The sequence below is a fragment of the Oncorhynchus keta genome, chromosome 20 (genome assembly GCF_023373465.1).
Source record: "Oncorhynchus keta strain PuntledgeMale-10-30-2019 chromosome 20, Oket_V2, whole genome shotgun sequence".
Classification (NCBI taxonomy): domain Eukaryota; kingdom Metazoa; phylum Chordata; class Actinopteri; order Salmoniformes; family Salmonidae; genus Oncorhynchus; species Oncorhynchus keta.
Genome location: NC_068440.1, coordinates 46,882,379 through 46,894,024, shown reverse-complemented (window position 1 = coordinate 46,894,024; position 11,646 = coordinate 46,882,379). Strand labels below are relative to the sequence as shown.

The 11,646-nt window shown below is 51.9% G+C and overlaps 1 protein-coding gene across 1 annotated transcript in view; it reads right to left on the bottom strand.

Moving 5' to 3' along the window:
• LOC118381113 (FH1/FH2 domain-containing protein 3-like) overlaps positions 1–11,646 on the bottom strand; it is a 190,649-nt gene that overhangs the window by 71,293 nt on the left and 107,710 nt on the right. The window contains exons 11-12 of the mRNA XM_052473174.1: positions 6,671–6,706; positions 5,504–5,689 (exon numbers count right to left, since the gene is read on the bottom strand). Coding sequence (XP_052329134.1) covers positions 5,504–5,689; positions 6,671–6,706 — 222 coding nt within the window. The remainder of the gene's footprint in view (positions 1–5,503; positions 5,690–6,670; positions 6,707–11,646) is intronic.

Sequence of the window (11,646 nt, the reverse complement as noted above, 5' to 3'; positions counted from 1 at the left end):
TCTCTATCCCACCCCCACCCTCTATCCCACCCCTCTCTACCCCACCCCTATCCCACCTCTCTATCCCACCCCTCCCACCCCTATCCCACCTCTCTCTATCCCACCCCTCTCTAACCCACCTCTCTCTATCCCACCTCTCTCTACCCCCCCTCTCTATACCACCCCTCTCTATCCCATCCCTTTCTAACCCACCCCTCTCTAACCCACCTCTCTCTATCCCACCCCTCTCTATCCCACCCCTCTCTACCCCACCCCTCTCTACCCCACCCCCTCTCTATCCCACCCCTCTCTATCCCACCCCTCTCTACCCCACCCCTCTCTATCCCACCCCTCTCTATCCCACCCCTCTCTATCCCACCTCTCTCTACCCCACCCCTCTCTATCCCACCCCTCTCTATCCCAACTCTCTCTATCCCACCCCTCTCTAACCCACCTCTCTCTACCCCAACCCTCTCTATCCCACCCCTCTCTATCCCACCCCTCTCTACCCCACCCCTCTCTATCCCACCCCTCTCTATCCCACCTCTCTCTATCCCACCCCTCTCTAACTCACCTCTCTCTATCCCACCTCTCTCTACCCCCTCTCTCTATCCCACCCCTCTCTATCCCATCCCTCTCTAACCCACCCCTCTCTAACCCACCTCTCTCTATCCCACCCCTCTCTATCCCACCTCTCGCTAACCCACCCCTCTCTATCCCACCCCTCTCTATCCTACCCCTCTCTACCCCACCCTCTCTATCCCACCCCTCTATATCCTGCCCCCCTCTATCCCACCCCTCTCTATCCCTCCCCTCTCTATCCCACCCCTCTCTATCCCACCCCTCTCTATCCCACCCCTCCCACCCCTCTAACCCACCTCTCTCTATCCCACCCCTCTCTATCCCACCTCTCTATCCTACCCCTAACCCACCCCTCTCTATCCCACCCCTCTCCTATCCCTCCTCCCTCCCCTCTCCCACCCCTCTCTATCCCACCTCTCTCTATCCCACCCCTCTCTACCCCACCTCTCTCTATCCGACCCTACTCTATCCCACACCTCTCTATCCCACCCCTCTCTACCCCACCCCTCTCTTTCCCCCCTCTCTCTACCCCACCCCTCTCTATCCCACCCCTCTCTACCCCACCCCTCTCCATCCCACCCCTCTATCCCACCCCCTCTCTCTCTACCCCACCCCTCTCTATCCCACCTCTCTCCCACCCCTACCCCACCCCTCTCTATCCCACCCCTCTCTATCCCACCTCTCTCTCCCCCACCCCTCTCTATCCCACCCCTCTCTATCCCACCCCTCACTATCACACCTCTCTCTACCCCACCCCTCTCTATCCCTTCTCTATCCCACCCCTCTCCATCCCACCATCTCTATCCCACCCCTCTCTACCCCACACCTCTCTATCCCACCTCCATCTAACCCACCCCTCTCTATCCCACCCCTCTCTATCCCACCCCTCTCTATCCCACCCCCTCTATCCCACCCTCTCTACCCCTACCCACTATCTATCCCACCTCTCTCTACCCCACCCCTCTCTATCCCACCCCTCTCTATCCCACCCCTCTCTACCCACCCTCCCACCCCTCTCTATCCCACCCCTCTCTATCCCACCCTTTCTATCCCACCTCTCTCTATCCCACCTCTCTCTATCCCCACCCCTACTCTATCCCCGCCTCTCTATCCCCCTCTCTACCCCACCCCTCTCTATCCCACCTCTCTCTACCCCACCCCGCTCTATCCCACCCCTCTCTACCCCACCCCTCTCTATCCCACCCCTCTCTATCCCACCTCTCCCTACCCCACCCCTCTCTATCCCACCTCTCTCTACCCCACCCCTCTCTATCCCACCCCTCTATATCCCACCTCTCTCTACCCCACCCCTCTCTATCCCACCCCACTCTACCCCACCCCTCTCTATCCCACCCCTCTCCATCCCACCCTCTCTATCCCACCCTCTCTACCCCACCCCTCTCTATCCCACTTCCATCTAACCCACCTCTATCCCCCTCTCTATCCCACCACTCTCCCACCTCTCTCTATCCCACCCTCTCTACCCCACCTCTCTCTACCACACACCTCTCTATCCCACCTCTCTCTACCCCACCCTCTCTACCCCACCCCTCTCTATCCCACCTCTCTCTACCCCACCCCTCTCTATCCCACCTCTCTCTATCCCACCCTTCTCTATCCTAACCCCTCTCTATTACGCCCCTCTCTATCCCATCCCTCACTATCACACCTCTCTCTATCCCACCCCTCTCCATCCCACCCTCTCTATCCCACCCCTCTCTATCCCACCCTCTCTATCCCAGCCTCTCTATCCCACCCCTCTCTATCCCACCTCTATCCCACTCCCCCTTCTCTTCCCCCTCCTCACCCAACACCCCCTTCTCTTCCCCCAACTCCCCCTTCTCTTCCCCCAACTCCCCCTTCTCTTCCCCTCCTCACCCAACTCCCCTTCTCTTCCCCCAACTCCCCTTCTCTTCCCCCTTCCTCACCCAACTCCCCTTCTCTTCCCCCAACTCCCCCTTCTCTTCCCCCTTCCTCACCCAACTCCCCTACTCTTCCCCTTCCTCACCCAACTCCCCCTTCTCTTCCGCTAACTCCCCCTTCCTCACCTAACTCCCCTTCTCTTCCCCCTTCTCTTCCCCCTTCCTCACCCAACTCCCCTACTCTTCCCCCAACTCCCCTTCCTCACCCAACTCCCCTTCTCTTCCCCCAACTCCCCCTTCTCTTCCCCCTTCCTCACCCAACTCCCCCTACTCTTCCTCCTCCTCACCCAACTCCCCTTCTCTTCCCCCAACTCCCCTTCTCTTCCCCCTCCTCACCCAACTCCCCTACTCTTCCCCCTCCTCACCCAACTCCCCTTCTCTTCCCCCAACTCCCCTTCTCTTCCCCCTTCCTCACCCAACTCCCCCTTCTCTTCCCCCAACTCCCCTTCTCTTCCCCCTTCCTCACCCAACTCCCCTACTCTTCCCCCTTCCTCACCCAACTCCCCCTTCTCTTCCGCTAACTCCCCCTTCCTCACCCAACTCCCCCTTCTCTTCCCCCTTCCTCACCCAACTCCCCTACTCTTCCCCCAACTCCCCCTTCCTCACCCATCTCCCCCTTCTCTTCCCCCAACTCCCCCTTCACTTCCCCCTTCCTCACCCAACTCCCCCTACTCTTCCTCCTCCTCACCCAACTCCCCTTCTCTTCCCCCAACACCCCTTCCTCACCCAACTCCCCCTTCTCTTCCCCCTTCGTCACCCAACTCCCCCTTCTCTTCCCCTTCCTCACCCAACTCCCCCTACTCTTCCCCCAACTCCCCCTTCCTCACCCAACTCCCCTTCTCTTCCCCCAACTCCCCCTTCTCTTCCCCCTTCCTCACCCAACTCCCCCTACTCTTCCCCCTCTCCTGAATGTGAGGTGCTTTATATTCTGTATCCATTAAGCTCAGACCTTCACAGAGACAGCAGGAGGAAATGGGATTCTAACACACGTGTGTGTTCCTGTGCCAGTGTAATGTGGGTGTGTGTGTGTGTTCCCGTGCCAGTGTAATGTGTGTGTGTGTGTGTGTGTGTGTGTGTGTGTGTGTGCGTGTGTGTGTGTGTGTGTGTGTGTGTGTGTGTGTGTGTGTGTGTGTGTGTGTGTGTGTGTGTGTGTGTGTGTGTGTGTGTGTGTGTGTGTGTGTGTGTGTGTGTGTGTGTGTGTGTGTGTGTGTGTGTGTGTGTGTGTATGTGTATGTGCGTGTGGTATGTGTGTGTGTGTGTGTGTGTTTTAGTTAGAGTGCAGAAGTTAAATAATGAATCCTGTAGACTTTTCACAGTGTTCAGTTCAACATAATCAGTTCCCTAAATAACCCACAGCAGCAGTTAAAATGGTGCTTCTTAACACAGACAAAGTGAGGAAAGTAGTTTTGTTACTCTGTGCCTTTGGCAGTAAAGAGCACATTTTTAACCTGAAAACAATTATAAAGCAGGAACCGTTTCCTAACTGGAGACACACATATTCCCTCAAGTCAATACTTGTGTTATTGGCAGAGTGTGTGAGGGTAGGATGCCCCCCCATCCCTCTCTCTGTCTTTCTCTGTCTCTCTCTCTCTCTCTCTCTCTCTCTGTCTCTCTCTCTCTCTCTCTCTCTCTCTCTCTCTCTCTCTCTCTCTCTCTCTCTCTCTCTCTCTCTCTCTCTCTCTCTCTCTCTCTCTCTCTCTCTCTCTCTCTCTCTCTCTGTCTCTCTCTCTGTCTTCTCTCTCTCTCTTCCCTGTCTCTCTCTCTCTCTCTGTCTTTCTCTCTCTGTCTCTCTCTGTCTTTCTCTGTCTCTCTCTCTCTGTCTTTCTCTCTCTGTCTATCTCCCCCTTCACTTTCTCTCTCTCTCTGTCTCTTCTCTCTCCCCCTCTTTCTCTCTCTCTTCTCCCCATCCTCTCTCTCTCTGTCTCTCTCTCTCCCCCACCCCTCTCTCTCCCCATCCCTCTCTCTCTCTCTCTGTCTCTCTCTTCCCCACCTCCCTCCTCCCCCCTCCCTCTCCCTGTCTCTCTTTCCCCAGTCCCTCCCTCCCCCTCCCTCTCTCTGTCTCTCTCTTCCCCACCTCCCTCCCTCCCCCTCCCTCTCTGTGTCTCTCTCTTCCCCCACCTCCCTCCCTCCCCCGCTCCTCTCTCTGTCTCTCTCTTCCCCTCCCTCCCTCCCCCCTCCCTCTCTCTGTCTCTCTCTTCCCCCCTCCTCTCTCTCTCTCTCTCTCTCTCTCTCTCTCTCTCTCTCTCTCTCTCTCTCTCTCTCTCTCTCTCTCTCTCTCTCTCTCTCCCTCCCTCCCTCCCTCTCTGTCTCTCTCTTCCCCCACCTCCCCCTCCCTCCCTCCTCCCTCTCTGTCTCTCTCTTCCCCCACCTCCCTCCCTCTCTGTCTCTCTCCCACCTCCCTCCCTCTGTCTCCCTCTCTCTCCCCTCCCTCCCTCCCTCCCCCTCCCTCTCTCTGTCTCTCTCTTCCCCCACCTCCCTCCCTCCTCCCTCTCTCTGTCTCTCTCTTCCCCCACCTCCCTCCCTCTGTCTCTCTCTTCCCCCACCTCCCTCCCTCCCCCTCCCTCTCTCTGTCTCTCTCTTCCCCTCCCTCCCTCCCCCCCTCCCTCTCTCTGTGTCTCTCTTCCCCTCCCTCCCTCTCTCTGTCTCTCTCTTCCCCACCTCCCTCCCCCTCCCTCTCTGTCTCTCTCTTCCCTCCCTCCCCCTCCCTCTCTGTCTCTCTCTTCCCCTCCCTCCCTCCCCCCTCCCTCTCTGTCTCTCTCTTCCCCCACCTCCCTCCCCCCTCCCTCTCTGTCTCTCTCTTCCCCCACCTCCCTCCCCCCTCCCTCTCTGTCTCTCTCTTCCCCTCCCTCCCTCCCCCCCTCCCTCTCTGTCTCTCTCTTCCCCTCCCTCCCTCCCCCTCCCTCTCTGTCTCTCTCTTCCCCTCCCTCCCCCCCTCCCTCTGTCTCTCTCTTCCCCCACCTCCCTCCCTCTGTCTCTCTCTCGCTCTCTGAGTTCATGTAGTTGATGTATTTTAAACTCACCTCTCATCCCGTGCCATCCTGGCCTCTTCCATTTTGTCCACATAGTCTCGACTGTGTTTGTTCCTCTCCTCTCTCTCTATCCTCTGTAGTCTTTCCTCTCTCTCTGCCCGACGTCTCTCTCTCTCGGCCGACAGGGACTCCTGATGCTGTCTGTAGGAGGAGGAGAGGAGACCACCCAGAGAAGACCTGAGGGGGGAAGAGAGAGAAAGAGAAAAATAGAGAGAATAAGAGAGAGAGAGAAAGAGAGAGAAAGAGAAAGGAAGAGACAGGGAGATACAGGGGGAGAAAGGAAGAGACAGGAAGAGGCAGGGAGAGAGATACGGAGAGACAGGGAGAGACAGGGAGACAGGGAGAGAGAGGGAGAGAAAGGAAGAGACAGGGAGATACAGGGGGAGGAAGGAAGAGACAGGAAGAGACAGGGAGAGAGATACGGAGAGACAGGGAGAGACAGGGAGAGACAGGGAGACAGGGAGAGAGAGGGAGAGAAAGGAAGAGACAGGGAGATGCAGGGGGAGAAAGGAAGAGACAGGAAGAGACAGGGAGATACAGGGGGAGAAAGGAAGAGACACGGAGAGACAGGAAGAGACACGGAGAGACAGGAAGAGAAAGTGAGAGACACGGAGAGAAAGAGAAAGACAGGAAGAGAAAGGGAGAGACAGGAAGAGAAAGGGAGAGACAGGAAGAGACAGGAAGAGAAAGGGAGAGACAGGAAGAGACAGGAAGAGAAAGGGAGAGACAGGAAGAGAAAGGGAGAGACAGGGAGAGACAGGAAGAGAAAGGGAGAGACACGGAGAGACAGGGAGAGACGGAGAGAGACACGGAGAGACAGGGAGAGAGACGGAGAGACAGGAAGAGACAGGGAGATACAGGGGAGAAAGGAAGAGACAGGAAGAGACAGGGAGAGACAGGAAGAGAAAGGAGAGACAGGGAGAGACAGGAAGAGAAAGGGAGAGACACGGAGAGACAGGGAGAGACGGAGAGAGACACGGAGAGACAGGGAGAGAGACGGAGAGACAGGAAGAGACAGGAAGTGACAGGTTTTTAATAGGGCTCAGGTAAGGTTAAAACATAACAGTCAACTATGTGTGTGTGTGTGTGTGTATGTGTGTGTGTGTGTGTGTGTGTGTGTGTGTGTGTGTGTGTGCGTGCGTGCGTGTGTTCGCTCACTTATTTGCTGGTGTGACAGGACTTTGAACTCCAGTTCTGTGGAGAGAGAGAGAGAGATACTGAGGGAGAACCAATCATAACACAACACCCCTGTTCCCTTATAGAAGAGTTTGAGAAAACTAACACGAGCCCCTGCTAGCTAGCACCCTGTTAGATAGCAGTAATAGGTGATCGATTAGAAACCTTAGCAACTAGTTAGCAGTAGCCTACTATAGGTGAGACATGTGCTTGCCCCCCTGCTAGCTAGCACCCTGTTAGATAGCAGTAATAGCAGTTTGATACGATTAGAAACCTTAGCAACTGAAACTTAGCAGTAGCCTACTATAGGTGAGACATGTGCTTGCCCCCTGCTAGCTAGCACCCTGTTAGATAGCAGTAATGTATGCACACATGACTGTTTGATACCATTAGTAGCCTATACGTTTATTAAACTAAACACAAGCTAAACACAAGCGCTTGTCTATTGTGGCTAATAACAGTGGATTAATGGAGAAGAAATAATCATCCCTCTTAGTTAGAATTATTACCCTCTGATAGGTTATAGTAGGCAAGAGGCATGAAGCTAACACTTCTAGCTAAACATGTTAGCTAATGGCAGTAGGTGTGAAGAATGGAGCATGACCCCTTAGCTACGTAAAAGCATCACAAACTATACATAGTGCAGAGACGAAAAGAGATGAAAAGCAAGACCTGTTACACCTGTTATACCTGTTACACCTGTTATACCTGTTACTACTGTTACACCTGTTACACCTGTTATACCTGTTACACCTGTTGTACCTGTTACACCTGTTACACCTGTTACTACTGTTACACCTGTTATACCTGTTACTACTGTTACACCTGTTACACCTGTTATACCTGTTATACCTGTTACACCTGTTGTACCTGTTACACCTGTTACACCTGTTGTACCTGTTACACCTGTTACTACTGTTACACCTGTTACACCTGTTGTACCTGTTACTACTGTTACACCTGTTACTACTGTTACACCTGTTACACCTGTTATACCTGTTACACCTGTTGTACCTGTTACACCTGTTACACTGTTACACCTGTTACACCTGTTATACCTGTTACTACTGTTACACCTGTTACACCTGTTATACCTGTTATACCTGTTACACCTGTTACTACTGTTACACCTGTTACACCTGTTATACCTGTTACTACTGTTACACCTGTTACACCTGTTATACCTGTTATACCTGTTACACCTGTTACACCTGTTACACCTGTTACACCTGTTACACCTGTTACTACCTGTTACACCTGTTACACCTGTTACACCTGTTGTACCTGTTACACCTGTTACTACTGTTACACCTGTTACACCTGTTATACCTGTTACACCTGTTACACCTGTTACACCTGTTACACCTGTTACACCTGTTATACCTGTTACACCTGTTATACCTGTTATACCTGTTACTACTGTTATACCTGTTACACCTGTTATACCTGTTACTACTGTTACACCTGTTACACATGTTATACCCATTATACCTGTTATACCCATTATACCTGTTACACCTGTTACTACTGTTATACCTGTTACACCTGTTATACCTGTTACACCTGTTATACCCATTATACCTGTTACACCTGTTACTACTGTTATACCTGTTACATCTGTTATACCTGTTACACCTGTTATACCTGTTACACCTGTTACACCTGTTATACCTGTTACACCTGTTATACCTGTTACACCTGTTATACCTGTTACACCTGTTACACCTGTTACACCTGTTACACCTGTTATATCTGTTACACCTGTTACACCTGTTATACCTGTTACACCTGTTATACCTGTTACACCTGTTACACCTGTTATACCCATTATACCTGTTACACCTGTTACTACTGTTATACCTGTTACACCTGTTACACCTGTTATACCCATTATACCTGTTACACCTGTTATACCTGTTACACCTGTTATACCCATTATACCTGTTACATCTGTTATACCTGTTACACCTGTTATACCTGTTACACCTGTTACATCTGTTATACATGTTATACCTGTTACACCTGTTATACCTGTTACACCTGTTACACCTGTTATACCCATTATACCTGTTACTACCTGTTACACCTGTTACACCTGTTACACCTGTTATACCCATTATACCTGTTACACCTGTTACTACTGTTATACCTGTTACATATGTTATACCTGTTACACCTGTCATACCTGTTACACCTGTTATACCTGTTACACCTGTTATACATGTTACACCTGTTATACCTGTTACACCTGTTACACCTGTTATACCTGTTACACCTGTTATACCTGTTACACCTGTTACACCTGTTATACCCATTATACCTGTTACATCTGTTACTACTGTTATACCTGTTACACCTGTTATACCTGTTACACCTGTTATACCCATTATACCTGTTACACCTGTTACTACTGTTATACCTGTAACATCTGTTATACCTGTTACACCTGTTATACCTGTTACACCTGTTACATCTGTTATACCTGTTACACCTGTTACACCTGTTACACCTGTTACACCTGTTACACCTGTTACACCTGTTACACCTGTTATACCTGTTACACCTGTTATACCTGTTATACCTGTTACACCTGTTATACCTGTTACACCTGTTACCTGAAGGAAATGATAAAGTACATGAAGGAACATGGTGGTTAAATCCAGCAGCAGTACTGCTGGTCTACTAGAGGAAGTGGAGACAGAGATCATGTCTTTTCGGGCAGGCAGAGGTAAAGGTGACAGGAGACAGTGGAAGAGGGGGAGAGATCATGTCTTCTAGGGCAGGCAGAGGTAAAGGTGACAGGAGACAGTGGAAGAGGGGGAGAGATCATGTCTTCTAGGGAAGGCAGAGGTAAAGGTGACAGGAGACAGTGGAAGAGGGGGAGAGATCATGTCTTCTAGGGCAGGCAGAGGTAAAGGTGACAGGAGACAGTGGAAGAGGGGGAGAGATCATGTCTTCTAGGGCAGGCAGAGGTAAAGGTGACAGGAGACAGTGGAAGAGGGGGAGAGATCATGTCTTCTAGGGCAGGCAGAGGTAAAGGTGACAGGAGACAGTGGAAGAGGGGGAGAGATCATGTCTTCTAGGGCAGGCAGAGGTAAAGGTGACAGGATACTGAAGAGGTGAACAGTGGTAGAGAGAGTTGTAGCGGTACCAGAGAGTGGTACCACACCCACAGGCTGTGTCAGTTTGGTGGTGAGGACTTTCTAATGTAACAGAGAACGGGGAGGCTTTTAAAACAAGAAAGGGTGACAGGAAGTACGACTTTAAAGTGTCATGAGTAAAACCAAGTGAAAGCTTGTTGGCAGTGAGGCTTCTAGACGCAGTGACAGAAAGAAGACTCCATAAAGTAGCAGAGAAACAGGAAGTAAGAGAATTCAAACAGCTGGCAATCAGTGAGTAATAACATCTGAGGAATTTGGGGAAATGTAGTCCTTTGTGCCTTCTAACCTGGCAGCAGCAGAGTCCACTTCCGGTTTAGTTGCGGGTAGTATCGGTTCCTCGTCGAAGTCGTAGGAGAAGAGATGGAAGGGAGAGTGGGGGAGGTAGGGCATGCGCTCAGGGGAGGGGCGGTTTATACCCCGCGTGGTAACTTCAGTGGTAGCAGGGATGGTGACTGTGGATTTACGCCTAGCGAGGAGAGCTGTCAGCTGAGAGGGCTGGGCCAATGGGGAGATGGGGGAGGAGATCAGAGGGGGAGGAGGAGTCAGGGTAGCCAGTGGGGACGGCAGAGAGACAGGAGGAGGAGGAGGAGGAGGAGTCAGGGTAGCCAGTGGGGACGGCAGAGAGACAGGAGGAGGAGGAGGAGGAGGAGGAGGAGGAGGAGGAGGAGGAGGAGGAGGAGTCAAGGTAACCAGTGGGGACGGCAGAGAGACAGGAGGAGGAGGAGGAGGAGGAGGAGGAGGAGGAGGAGGAGGAGGAGGAGGAGGAGGAGGAGGAGTCAGGGTTGCCAGTGGGGACGGCAGAGAGACAGGAGGAGGAGGAGGAGGAGGAGGAGGAGGAGGAGGATGGCTTTTCTTCCTCTTCTCTTCCTCCTGTTCGCTCTCTTTAATTTCATTATTTTTTCTCAAAGTGATGCAGTTGGAGGAAGTGATGCAGTTGGAGGAAGTGATGCAGTTGGAGGAAGTGATGCAGTTGGAGGAAGTGATGCAGTTGGTTCTGTGAACGCTGGCTGACTGGTTCTGTGTCGATGTTCTGGGAACAGAAGGATGAATGGAGGAGAGAGGTGGATGAATAGAGATTCACATCACAATAACATGGCAGATGACCTTAAGGTTAGATGGGTGACATGAGAGGCAGAGGCAGGATCCTACATCCTTCTAGAACTTGGGATTAGTCTATGAGTTAGGGTTGTGGAACTATCTGGGACTTTAGGGTTTTAAAGGAAACATGGCCGATCCAGAAGACTCTCGACCAGGAAAAAAAGAACGCAACACGTAGCAGAGGAGGAGGTTTAGCGAGGAGGTTTTTTTTCGTTGATTTAACGAGGCAAGTCCGTTAAGAACAAATGGTGGGTTAACTGCCTTGTTCAGGGGGCAGAACGACAGATGTTTACCCTGTCAGCTCGGGGGATTCAATCTTGCAACCTTTCGGTTACTAGTCCAACGCTCTAACCACTAGACTAAATGCCTTTAACCACTAGACTACCTGCCTTTAACCACTAGACTACCTGCCTTTAACCACTAGACTACCTGCCTCTAACCACTAGACTACCTGCCTCTAACCACTAGGCAACCTGCTCTAACCACTAGGCTACCTGCTCTAACCACTAGACTACCTGCAACCACTAGACTACCTGCTCTAACCACTAGGCTACCTGCTCTAACCACGAGGCTACCTGCTCTAACCACTAGACTACCTGCTCTAACCACTAGACTACCTGCTCTAACCACTAGGCTACCTGCCTCTAACCACTAAACTACCTGTTCTAACCACTAGACTACCTGCTCTAACCACGAGGC